The sequence below is a fragment of the Silurus aristotelis genome (assembly GCF_946808225.1).
Source record: "Silurus aristotelis genome assembly, chromosome: 23".
Classification (NCBI taxonomy): Eukaryota; Metazoa; Chordata; class Actinopteri; order Siluriformes; family Siluridae; genus Silurus; species Silurus aristotelis.
In genome coordinates this window covers 4,486,341-4,500,060 of record NC_139596.1, presented here as the reverse complement: position 1 = coordinate 4,500,060, position 13,720 = coordinate 4,486,341, and the positions used below count along the sequence as shown (strand labels likewise).

At 35.4% G+C, this 13,720-nt stretch overlaps 1 protein-coding gene across 1 annotated transcript; it reads left to right on the top strand.

Annotated features, from left to right (window-relative positions):
- Positions 1-1,763: 1,763 nt before the first annotated feature.
- On the top strand, positions 1,764-10,567 carry mob1a (MOB kinase activator 1A). The gene is made up of 6 exons (XM_083527062.1): positions 1,764-2,056; positions 4,286-4,452; positions 4,690-4,783; positions 5,120-5,253; positions 7,665-7,828; positions 9,647-10,567. Exons 1-6 carry the CDS (start codon positions 2,043-2,045, stop codon positions 9,722-9,724), a joined length of 651 nt encoding a protein of 216 aa, XP_083383188.1. The 5' UTR covers positions 1,764-2,042; the 3' UTR covers positions 9,725-10,567.
- Positions 10,568-13,720: the final 3,153 nt, after the last annotated feature.

The window sequence follows — 13,720 nt, the reverse complement described above, 5'->3', positions numbered from 1 at the left end:
CTCAGCTTACATGCTAAATTAATCACTTACCTAAAGTGATAATCAGTTTACTATTTAATATGGTCAGGACACTCGACCATCATACTCATGTTTGTGTTTACTGTACACACAGCTCTTCCATGTCAGCCTGTCAGGGTGGATAGTGTATCCATTAAACATGCCATCATCTGTTTCATGTTACAGTTGCTGGTACAGTGTAATGGGAATCAAGAATATTGCAAATATCTTCCTCCACTGTACAAAGTTAAAGGGGTGCTACAGTGAAAAAAATACCGTTTTGAACAATTTCTCTAACATTCTGGTGCAACAATGCTAAATAAAATATAGCTGCAAATTTATCATTATAAATTCTTCCTGCCTATTTTTATCATGCACATTCCAGAGAAGTTTCTGATACTGGCAGACACAGACAAATTGACAAAATGGTATCACTAAAAACTGCAGCAGCCAGCTTAAAGTCAGAATCACGCTGTACCTCAGTATTTGGCATCAGTCTGCATGAGCAACATATTACATACTGTAGGAGTTGTGGTCTCCAGTTTAATGGAGAAAGTGTACTGTAATGACCAAATTGATGGTAATTTGTATATTTTACCTATTTGTTTAATACAATAATGCAGTTTTGGTATTAACGTAATATACTTATGCACTAATTCAGTTTCAGTTTTATTTGTTTAGTGCATTTAAAAAAGGGCATTGCCGCACCGCATGCAGTTACGAAGATAAAGAGGTTATAAAGTTGAAATTTATATGTTTAGTGTTTATACAGTACATTTTTTCCTTATAACTGGAAATGAAAAGCTTCCTGAGATGGTATGAGGAAGAAGCCTTGAGAGGAACCAGACTCAAAAGGGAACTCATCCTCATCAAGGTGGCACAGAACGACCATCAATTATAGTTTTATCATTGTTAAGTTGTGCTGTTCAGTAATGGGCACTTAAATGCAGAACTGTTTAAGCAAACTGCAGTCCTAAGTCATTGTAGTAGACTGAGTATACTAATTACAGTCCAAATCCATTCCCATAGTTCTTTAGTTGCTCAGTAACTCAGTAAGTAGATATTCAGACCGTGCATGTCGAACCATTCTCAGCAGCAAATTAGGATTATAGCAGTAATAACATTAATAAGACAAAAGATTAGTTTAAAGTGAGTTTGTGATACGTTTATGTAGTGTGAAACCTGTTGCTAAATCCTGCCCTTTATAAATAAAATTTAAATAAAATAAAAATTAGATCATCTGAGAACAACAAGTTAGGTACATTAGACTTTGCTGGTAATCTAAAGAAGAAGATTTTCAACAGCAAATATTTCTCAGCTGATCTAATTTTTATTTTATTTACATTTTATTTTTAACATTATGCATAATTTGTTACAAAATTTAAAGCAACACAGAAGTCTTTAAAAGAACAAACGAACTGAGGTTTCAGCAATGTTTCCTGTATATACCTATTAAACATTATAAAAATGAGACTTAATTCAGATATGATCCCCTCAAACCAACCAGCATAGAAATACACTTAATAATATTATAGCAAATAATAAACAAGAAATTGTTGAAAATGAAAGTAAACTATGCAAAGTGCCACACAAGAGCTCATTCTATTACCCTCATTAATATCCGTACAGACGGCAGTCATCTTTATGATTCTTGTGCGGTTTGCTATAGTTTTAAAACTCAATACAAAATACAACTCAATAAATGAGTTTAGTCGCGTTAAAAAGAATAAAAGTGTAGTGTGTTTGTATGAGTGTTGAGCTACATGGTGTCCTGAGGTCACATTAACTCTGCACTCTGCTGTGTTCCGGCGACAAACATCTCATCTGCTGTTTCCTTTTTCTCTGCGGCAGTGTGAACACACTTCCTGTTCCACTGCGGTTTCGTGCTTGTTTTCTTTAAAGTTTCGAAACTTCTTCAACACAACTATTTACATCGGTTTTTATCTCTAAATTAACACTTTTGTCAATACTTTGTCTTTGCTCTAACTTGCTCTGACTTCACCGCTGTGTGTCTGGAAGCTTCTTCTGGAGCAAAGTTAACGGAAATGAGCTTCTTATTGTAAGTAACGGTGGTCTGGATCACCAGTGAGTCTGCACTCTGTTTTTTTGCGACGACGTGCTCGGTTTTTGGAGATAAGCAGATATATTTCTGTTCAGTTTTCTCCTTTAGGAACGAAGTACAAACGAACCAGTGTAATTGGTTCTGTCTATGTGGCTCTGTTAGCTTTAACAACAGTTAGCCAGTGCGAATACAACCACGTTAAAATCTTAACAAACATGTTAACTTTGAATGTTTAGGTTATTAAACATTATTGTGAGTTTATAATTTCAACATTTTAACCCCTGACTCTTTTATTAGGCCGTGTTTTTTTCTCTTCCGTGAAAGATCTGTGAAACTTCCGCTAAAGCACTGAATATAAATGGCGTATTAAAGCAGCGGGTTTATTATTGTGATGATACAAACTCAAAGAAAAGACAAACACGAGGTTTATAGGCACATTTAAAGTCATCGCATCGTCGTTTTATAAGTGTAGGATTTGGACTAACAATACCAAGCAAATAAAACTGTGCTCTGTATGAACATCTTAAGGATTGAAAGCCCTGGTGTGCTGGAGATACAGAAATACTAATAACAGGGTGTTTTGTTGCAGCTGAAATCCCAAACTTCATCTTCCGACCGAAGCACCTACTCATTTCATTACTCTTCTTAGATAAGATAAGATAAGATAAGAGATCAGATATATACCCTTATTCGTTCCACAGTGGGGACACTTCTGCGTTACAGCAGCAAAGAAAAAGAAATGTGCGAATATATATATATTAAAAAAAAAAAAAAAAATATCTATCTATCTATCTATCTATCTCTATCTATCTATCTATCTATCTATCTATCTATCTATCTATCTATCTATCTATCTATCTATCTATCTATCTACACACACTACCACAGCAATCTGGCAATGATTTCATTTTTATTGCTTTTACACAACATTTCTATAAACAAGAAATGAATGTCAAAGTACTGACGTGAAATTTTTGTTTATTTTTGCTTTTTGAGAAAAACTAGTTCCCAAAGAAGCCATGGCTGGATCCCTTTTTGCCATGTCAGCACACAAACTGATTGACGGCTTGGATTAAATGTACAAACTGTTTCAAAATAATGAACGGTTACTAGAATTGTATGAAGAAGTGAAGTGATACGAACAGTGAAATTTAACTGCTGCAGTATGACATCAGCATTACTGCATGTAACAATACTCATTGGCAACAATACTCAAGGAAACTAAATCAGTCAATAATTGCTATGAGCAGAGGTTTATTTTTGTAAACAAAGTGTGCTACAGGTTCACTATTTTTCCAAATGTGACTAAATTCGTTTATAAATTTCCATTAATTTAATTATTACAGTTGATAAATTGGGATGGTGCACTTCCATTACAGTGTATCTCTAAATAAAATAAAATGCTGGGTTTCCTCAGTGTAAAACCATTTTCCCATGATGCACATAATTAAATATGTGCACAGGAAAGAGCTCATCTGCCACTGTTTAAGGATGAGGGCAAGTCAGCCCTTTTTTTTTTTACACTGTGATGATATAACTGCGATGACTGGACTGCAGGATAAACCAGTTGCTGAATGGATTTATTAAAATTTTTCTTTGTGCTATACAGTTTAAAAACTATGTTGTATTGTGACTGTGTAATTCCAACACAGTAGAATGGATTTTCCCGATATCATTATTTGCCATTGTTATGTCCTAACATTGGATGACCCTTTTCTCTAGAACCCATCAGGTTCATTGATTCAGCTCCCCACAGAAACACTCTTCATTAAAGAAAAATGCAACCTTTCACTTTGGGGAAACTTGAAACCATAAAATGAAAGCGAAGAACTGCAAAGATTGTCTTGGGATCTGAAACATTGACAAGATAAATATTGTATCTATCATGCCTTGCAAACGTTCTCTTCCCATTGATTTTTTCCATATTTTTTACTGGTACAGCTGGAACTGAAGTGGACTTAATTCAGATTATTTAGATGTCCCGTAGTTAAGATTGCATAAGTATTCAATCAGTTGCTACCAGAACCCTAAAACATAAAAGTGTTAGAATGCCCCAGTCAAAACCAAGCCCTCAATTTCATTAGAATTTTTTCAACATGTTCTAATATTCGGCGTATTGTGTAACACTAGAAATGTGGAAAAGGTCAAGATGGGTCACTAATTCTGCAAGGCACTGTAATGTAAGAATCTTATCATAAAAAAACGTTGATTGTATGTTTGCTGTAGTGGCAGTCGGTCTTCAAAGACATTCAAACCAAAGAAAAACATTCCAGAGGGTTCTCACCAGTATGAGCTTTTGAAACATGCTGAAGCAACATTGGGAAGTGGTAACCTTCGAGCTGCTGTGATGTTACCAGAAGGAGAAGACCTTAATGAATGGATCGCAGTTAATAGTGAGTGTGCATTTCTGCATGCCTGTCAGTTCAAATCATTTTTTATAGCATAATCTTAATAAAACATTACCAAACATCATGCAAAACAGTTTAAACCATCGACATTTTGTTAAAGATATCTGTAAGTGATTGTTGACCCTTCAAGATTAGTGATGATCCAAAACTGTACAAAGCATGATCTTAGCATGATATTTAAAATCTTGTCATTTCTAATAAGTTTTTAAATTTTTATTTTAGCTGTCGACTTCTTCAACCAGATCAACATGCTGTATGGCACCATCACTGAATTCTGCACAGAAACCAACTGCCCTGTCATGTCTGCAGGGCCCAAGTAAGAAGAAATCTCATATTTTGGCAATTTGCCTCATAAATACATATGGATGCTGAACAAATTAAAAATGGATTCGTCACATACATAATCATAGACAAGGACAACGATAAGAATCAGAATCAGGTTTAATGGCCAAGTGTGCTGACACACACAAGGAATTTGGTTCCAGCTGTTGGTGCCATAATGTACAGACATAAATAACAATATACATTCACTTTGGATTTCACAAGACAAAAACAGATTATACAAGACAATACAGACAATGTGAGACAATAAGACAGTATGAGTATTAAAAAGGTATACAGATTATATGACCAGCATCTTTTATTTCTGCAGGTATGAATATCATTGGGCTGATGGTACCAACATAAAAAAACCAATCAAATGCTCAGCTCCAAAGTACATTGACTACTTGATGACTTGGGTCCAAGATCAGCTGGATGATGAAACCCTGTTTCCTTCCAAAATTGGTAGGCATGGCATATGGATAATTAAGGCATGCATACAGTATGTAAATCGATTAGATTAGTAAACAACAAAAGTGTTTTATTCTCTTACAAAAGAATTAAGAAATTAAAAGAATGGTACATCATATTCTTACCCATTTACAATTACATGTTAATTACCGTAATTTCCGGACTATAAAGCGCCCCCATATATAAGCCGCACCCACTGAATTTTGTCTACACTGAAACTAATAAACTTTACACAGGCTTTAACGAAAGACACGTTACACACGGTGAAATATGTTGCGCTTCCTTTAGGAGCATAGCGGTATTTTGGGAAAAGCCTGGCACTGCATTTTCCGCTATTACTGTGTGTGTGCAAGACCGAGGAATATGTCATTATTTTCTGATGCTCATTTCTAAGTTTCTTTGACTAGCCCGTAACGCTGTTGCCAAGAAAAAAAAAAAAAAAGCACGAGTTTTGGAAACCTGTGTGTGCTTATATGATTTCTGTTGCAACTGGAGTTAGCGAGCTCTCCCTTCACCCAGACTCAACGTGTTACAACGGCTTGTATCTAAACAGTAGCCTACAAAGAAAGTCGTTGTTCACTGTCTTCCTCCTTCCTTTCACAACTATTTAGATCGAGAGTTTTTCTTTTGGCCTCGTCGTGCGTTTAAAAAATAAAAGTTTTTTCTCCCGATGCCGTGCAGCTCAGAACACAGGTGAGGTGCGTTTTTTCGTTTCCGTTCGGAAATTTCATTGGTCTAATGTTATGGGGTTCATTTTTTTGGCTTGAAGTTTGTGAAACCGGGAAAAACCCAGGAAAAATTCATAAATAAGCCGCATTGTTGTTTAAGCCGCGGGGTTCAAAACGTGGGAAAAAAGTAGCGGCTTATAGTCCGAAAAATACGGTACCTACAAAGTTATTCACTCATGTTTCACACAGTTAATAGATCCAAAACAATACATAAACAGTGATAATCTGATAATCTATTTTAAATTAAATTATTTAGTTTTGAGTTTCAGGTTAAATCGATTTATGAATAATATTATAATAATAATTATACTTCTCTGTTTCTGAGCATGAGGGCAATTTCCTTTGTAGCTTGTAGTGTTTTCCAATTCGCTTGTGTTTTTGACACTTGCAATAAGCAAAGTTGGTTACAAATTGTTTTTGACCTGAACGTCTGAAAGATCTGTTGTCCTGCCTGTGAAGCATGCCTTCTAGAGTATGGACAATTTTTTTAAATAACACTTTTGGACTGAATGAATATTATATTGAAAAGCAGGAAGACAGAAAGCATGCAGGGGTAAGGCTGCCATGTCAAAATTAAAGTCTGATCATTCACCCAAAACAGCTGGACCTGATGCATAATCCATTTTACTGTACATCTGCCAATATGAGTTATTGAGTTATTTTATAATATATGTTCAAGACCATGTGGAACCTCTTTTGCGCACAGAATGTCTCATTGAGACATTGTCCATTGTTAAAAGTGCAATACAAATAAAAATTAATTGGAATGAGTTGAATAGAATGCAAAGTGCCACAGCAGCCCAGATGATGAGGGCAATTTCTTGTCACAACAGGGCATAAAAAATATACGAGGCAACAAAAAAAAAAAAAAAAAGTGAGTGTTACTAAAAACAGCTGGAGGAGCATTTTTTAACTAAGTATGTTAATGAGCAGCAAGTCAGTAACATGATTGATCATAGAGAGGCAGAGTTTCTCAGAACTAAAGATGGGCAGAAGTTCACCGATTTCTGAGATGTACATCTTCAAATTGTGTAACAATTTTAGAATAATGATGTTTGCCTTAACATCAAAAGGCAAAACATCATCCACAGTACATCATAGCGTTTAAATAGATTCAGAGAATCTGGAAAAATCTCTGCACAAGGGATGAGGACATAATTCAGCATTAGATGCCTGTGATCTTTGGGCCCTCACTGGGCACTGTGTTGCGGTCATTGATTTCAAATGTACCTTATTTTTTTAATTAAAATAAATTTTTTTAGCAGTTTAAACAGTTATATGTTTGTTTAATCTACGAGATTTGCAAGTTACCTCATTAAGTTTTATTTGTTTTACACAGCATCCCAACTTTTATGGAATTGAGGTGGTATGTCTGCATTGGTTTCCACAAGGTTGGGATGCTGTATGTGGTAGATTACCAGTTGGTGGTTTGCTGTGTAAATGGTGTCCTTTGATTGACAGATGTTTAATGCAGGGCTAAAATTCCAGTGTTTTCTGGTTAAGATTCCCTGCATCCCTAACCAGGATAAACACTGAAATCTAGTGTGCTGTTTTCTGCTTGTGTTCTGTACTGAAGGAACAAAATGCCACCAAAATGCTTGTTAAGTTTTTGTTCCTATTAGTTAACTTGACAGAATAATATATTATTGCATAACGACATTCTGTTCTTCTTTCCAGGTGTGCCATTCCCAAAAAACTTCATGTCAGTGGCTAAAACTATTCTGAAGCGCTTATTCAGAGTCTATGCTCATATATACCACCAGCACTTTGACTCTGTCATGCAGCTCCAGGAGGAGGCCCATCTCAACACTTCCTTCAAACATTTCATCTTCTTTGTGCAGGTGATGGGGCTTAGCATACTTTTTTTCTTAAAATATATACAGTGGGTACGGAAAGTATTCAGACCCCCTTAAATTGTTCACTCTTTTTTATTTTGCAGCCATTTGCTAAAATCATTTAGGTTCATTTCTTTTCCTCATGAATGTACACATAGCACCCTATATTGACAGAAAAACACAGAATTGTTGACACTGTTGCAGATTTATTAAAAAAGAAAAACTAAAATATCACATGGTCCTAAGTATTTAGACCCTTTACTCAGTATTTAGTAGAAGCCCCCTTTTGATCTAATACAGCCATGAGTCTTTTTGGGAAGGATGCAACAAGTTTTTCACATCTGGATTCAGGGATCCTCTGCCATTCCTCCTTGCAGATCCTCTCCAGTTCTGTCAGGTTGGACGGTAAACGTTGGTGGACAGCTATTTTTAGGTCTCTCCAGAGATGCTCAATTGGGTTTAAGTCATTACTCTGGCTGGGCCATTCAAGAACAGTCACAGAGTTGTTGTGAAGCCACTCCATCGTTATTCTAGCTGTGTGCTTAGGGTCATTGTCTTGTTGGAAGGTAAACCTTCAGCCCAGTCTGAGGTCCAAAGCACTCTGGAGAAGGTTTTCGTCCAGGATATCCCTGTGCTTGGCCGCATTCATCTTTCCCTTGATTGCAACCAGTCGTCCTGTCCCTGCAGCTGAAAAACACCCCCACAGCATGATGCTGCCACCACCATGCTTCATTGTTGAGACTGTACTGGACAGGTGATGAGCAGTGCCTGGTTTTCTCCACACATACCGCTTAGAATTAAGGCCAAAAAGTTCTATCTTGGTCTCATCAGACCAGAGAATCTTATTTCTCACCATCTTGGAGAACTCCATGCGGGTTTTCATGTGTCCTGCACTGAGGAGAGGCTTCCGTCGGGCCACTCTGCTATAAAGCCCCACTGGTGAAGGGCTGCAGTGATGGTTGACTTTCTACAACTTTCTCCCATCTCCCGACTGCATCTCTGGAGCTCAGCCACAGTGATCTTTGGGTTCTTCTTTACCTCTCTCACCAAGGCTCTTCTCCCCCGATAGCTCAGTTTGGCCGGTCGGCCAGCTCTAGGAATGGTTCTGGTCGTCCCAAACGTCTTCCATTTGAGGATTATGGAGGCCACTGTGCTCTTAGGAACCTTAAGTGCAGCAAAAAAATTTTTGGAACCTTGGCCAGATCTGTGCCTTGCCACAATTCTGTCTCTGAGGTCTTCAGGCAGTTCCTTTGACCTTAATGATTTTCATTTGCTCTGACATGCATTGTGATCTGTAAGGTCTTATATAAACAGGTGTGTGGCTTTCCTAATCAAGTCCAATCAGTATAATCAAACATTTCTGGACTCAAATGAAGGTGTAGAACCATCTCAAGGATGATCAGAAGAAATGAAGAGCACCTGAGTTAAATATATGAGTGTCACAGCAAAGGGTCTGAATATTTAGGACCATGTGATATTTCAGTTTTTCTTTTTTAATAAATCTGCAAAAAGGTCAACAATTCTGTGTTTTTCTGTCAGTATGGGGTGCTATGTGTACATTCATGAGGAAAAAAAATAAACTTAAATGATTTTAGCAAATGGCTGCAATATAACAAAGAGTGAAAAATTTAAGGGGGTCTGAATACTTTCCGTACCCACTGTATATATTCTTCTTAATGAACACTATGATATTTTGCAGAATGCAATGACAATGAATGGCAATGTCTTAGGATATATAATAAACCAAACATTTGGTTCGACTGTATCTCTTCATTGTAATAATTTAGTTTTTCTCCCCCTTTTTGATTGCATGCATATGGACAGGAATTCAACCTGATTGACCGCAGAGAGCTGGTTCCTCTGCAGGAACTTATCGAGAAACTAGGCACCAAGGACCGATAAAAAAAACAAACATATCTATCACTGAAATATTTTTTCTTGTGTTCAGAGAATTCTAAAGCCACGGTCAGTATATTGTAGGGTTACATTGTAGAGTTATTTTTTAATAATGTTCTGACTGTTGATTAACAATGTGTATGTGCCCATGATGTTTTCGGATGATCTCCTTTCAGCTTTGATTTTATCAGTGTTTTGTATTAGGGCTTCATGAAATATACAAATTTGGATAAAGTAGATGGGAAATAGTTCCCAGATAGAAACTGCAGGCAGACTTTTGTATTAAACATTTATTGTTTTGTATTATTATTTTTTTTTGTTTTTTGTTTTCAATTCATATTCTTTAAATAATAGAGAAAGAAACAATACAACATCCTGTTCCGTTTTGTATTGAAGAGTAAAATTAAAGGTTATTGGTTTCTGTGTACCTTCTTGCTGGGGCCTAACATTCCTTTCATGCTGAAAAAGTTTTTGAACATACTCTAGGTCAGTATTCTTGCTTAGAATGTAACAGTAATATTACTATCGATAAGGTGCTGATTTTATTCATCAGTGAAATGTTGCTTTTTTTCCTTGCATTGCTTATCAATAGTGATTTTCCCCCAAGATGAACCTTTGAAAATTATATTTTTCTTAAATGGATAAAGAATGAACTGCTAATTAGCTACCTGTTTTGAGTGTTGTAAATGTTTTAGTTCAAACATTAAGCACAGTGCTGTAAAAGACTTTTCTGCACTATGAACTCTTTTTTTATGTGAAGATTAAAACTATATTTGCATCATTCTAAGGGTTGTCTGTATCCAATTCCAAAATAATGTGTAAGATGTAAATAAAAACAATGCAATGGTTTGCAAGTTTTATAAACCCATGTTTTATTCACACTATAACACAAAACATTCCAAATGTTTAAACTGAGGAAATATATCATTCATTGACTTTGGTGGCCGTAACACATCTAATTTAAGTTAGCATGGGACAGCAAAATGCTGGAAATGTAAATGTTACTTAAAAAAAGGGTGAAGGAACTAATTGGCAAATGGTCAGTAACATGATCGGGTGAAAGAAGTATCTTAGACATCTTTCAGAGGCAGCGTTAGAAGTAAAGATGAGTTCACTAATCTGAAAAACTACACAATGTGGAACAATTTCAGAATATGTTCAACATAAGATTTCAAAGACTTTGAATATCTCATCATCTACAATATAAAATTTCATTAAAAGTTTCAGCGAATCTCAGTTCACACTGTCATCCATAAATGCAGGCCTGCAGGGTCCTGCAAATGAGAAGCCATATGTGAACATGATCCAGAAACACTGGCATCTTCTCTGGGCCAATGATTGGGTCAAATCAAATTGTATTTGTTACATACATACAGAGTACAACATGCAGTGAAATGCTTTTTACGTCTGTACGGCATTGAAGCATAAAAAGGAATAGAATTTAAGTATAAAAATAAAAGCAGAAAAAAAGGTAGATAAATAAAAGTAAAAACTATATTAAATATATGAAAATATATGTATATACATGGATGCGTATGGCAGATTAAATTAAAATGAAAGTGATTTACTGATTGTCTAAAAATGGACTGATGCAAATTGGAAAACCGTTCTGTGGTCAGATGAATCAAAATTTGTAATTACTTTTGGAAACGCAATGCTCTCTGGATTAAAGAGAAGAGAGACAATCCGGCTTATCAGCTCTTATTTAGACCGACATATGCATCCATCTAGATGACGTCTTTTTCCTTGCATGTCAGCAAGACAACACTAAACTGCACACTGCAGGCTGCCTGCAGTCCAGACCTTTCAACATTTAAAAACATTTGGAGCATCATGAAATAAAAATACGGCATATCAGACCCAGGAATTCTGTATCAGACACAAATCTGGGGACAACATTCCTCCCCCAAAACTCCAGCACTTTATCTCCTCAGTTACCAGATGTATACAGACATGTTAAAGGAAGATGGGATGGCCCTGTACCAAATCTCTTTTAGATGTGTTGCAGCTTTCAAAATTTAAATGACCTTATTTTTTCTTTAAAATGGTTCCTTTCATCAGTTTGAACATTCGCTTTGTGTTCTATTTTCTTTTTTCTTCTCTATGGGATTAAAGGAGAACAAAAGCAATGTTTTTTTTTTATATATATAAATAAACAGACAAAAATGAATGAATAAATAAATTGGGGTAAAACTATTTATAAAATGATCTCTAGTATTCTGTTTCCATACATGTAGAGGAGTCATAATATGTGACATCATATAATAGTCATCATATTTTCTTTTGTTCTTTATATGTAATCTTTTGTTTAGATTATTATCCAAACGAGGATGGTTTCCTTTTTTGAGTCTGGTTCCTCTCGAGGTTTCTTCTACATAACATCTAAGGGAGTTTTTCCTTCACCACAGTCGCCCCAGTCTTCATCATCAGGGATAAACACACATCATTCACCTTTATTCTGAAATTTTGTGAAGCTGCTTTGAGACAATGTCCATTGTGAAAATTCACTTGACTTGCCCTCAGAAGTGTGTATTACCAACACCATCGATGGTGTACATGCAGTGTGTGTGTGTGGCTTCGTGAAATCATTTCTACAACTCCTGTGTTCACCAGCAGGTTTTCTAATGTGCACGTTTTTTGCTATCTGTGAAAAGCAGAAGCGGTAACTGTTCTGCAACTTTCTGAAATACTGTGTGTGTGTGTGTGTGTGTGTGTGTGTGTGTGTGTGTGTGTGTGTGTGTGTGTGTGTGTGTGTGTGCTACTCCTCTGTACATACAGAAGTTTGAGTTCTCCATATTTGCACATTTTCTATTATAGATGTAATTTATAATTAGGTTTTTGCCCCTTTAATACACAATAATCCTTAATAGCGACGTGAAAATGCTTTTGTGTATTTACCATTTTTATTTCTGCCATGTGACTGATGCCCTTTAACAGAGTGACCTATACAGAAGGGCTTTAAAGTCTCTGTTCATGAGTATATCGTGAAACTGATTCTCAAGGTCACAGACAAACATTACATTAGTCTATAAATCTGTTGGGAGGAAAAGTAGTTTAAAAAGAAAAGCAGCGAATGTAAATACTGCATGAAGAGGTAGATCTTCAGTTATCATTTGGATAATGCTACTGATTCAACTTCAAACATCTAAAGGAAGTTTATTACACCACCTACATCCCTGAACAGAGAAGATTCTTAAGGCAGGCCCTTAAATCTGATGGGAGTCATAATGTGTGACATCAAATAATAGTCATCATATTTTCTTTTGTTGTTTATATGTAATCTTTTGTTTAGATTATTACAATTTATCATAGCAGACTTTTTTAAATGAAGGGACACAATCTAAAAAATTCAGCATACAGATTTTTGTTTAGAGACCATTTTGTTTCACTTGTGAATAATCTATTTTATAAAACAGTGGCCTAAATGTTTTTCCTAGATACTGTGCTTTACAGTATTTTTTTTTTTGTTTTTGTTTTTTTTACATTTTCATAGGCAGATGTTTATTTTATGATCTTTTATAATAAATACGAAATAATGCTAGAGATAATATGTTGATAATGTGTCTGATTAAAAGAAAATACACGCTTAGTGGAAAAAATTACTTAATTAATTCTAATTAATTACTTAATTCATCTAGGGGTAAGAGAAAGTTTCCACACTTCCAAATGAAACGATTTTAAAATGCATCTACTATTGATCTGTTCTTCAAATACAGATTATTAAATCAAATAGACATTTAGACATTTTTTACTAATTAGATGTACACTTTCTTATTGTATTGGCATATAATTTTGCTTCTTTATAGGAATAGATGCTTAAAATAACCTAAATTATTTACAATAGTAAAATAATATTCTAAACTTAAAATTAGTAAAATGTCTAAAAACTATATTTCAGAATCATGGGAACTATTAAATACATTTGATTATCTGAGCTCAGGCTGATCAGCCCTAGCATTAAAACTACCTGCTTAACATTGTATAGGCTGCCACGAAAACAGC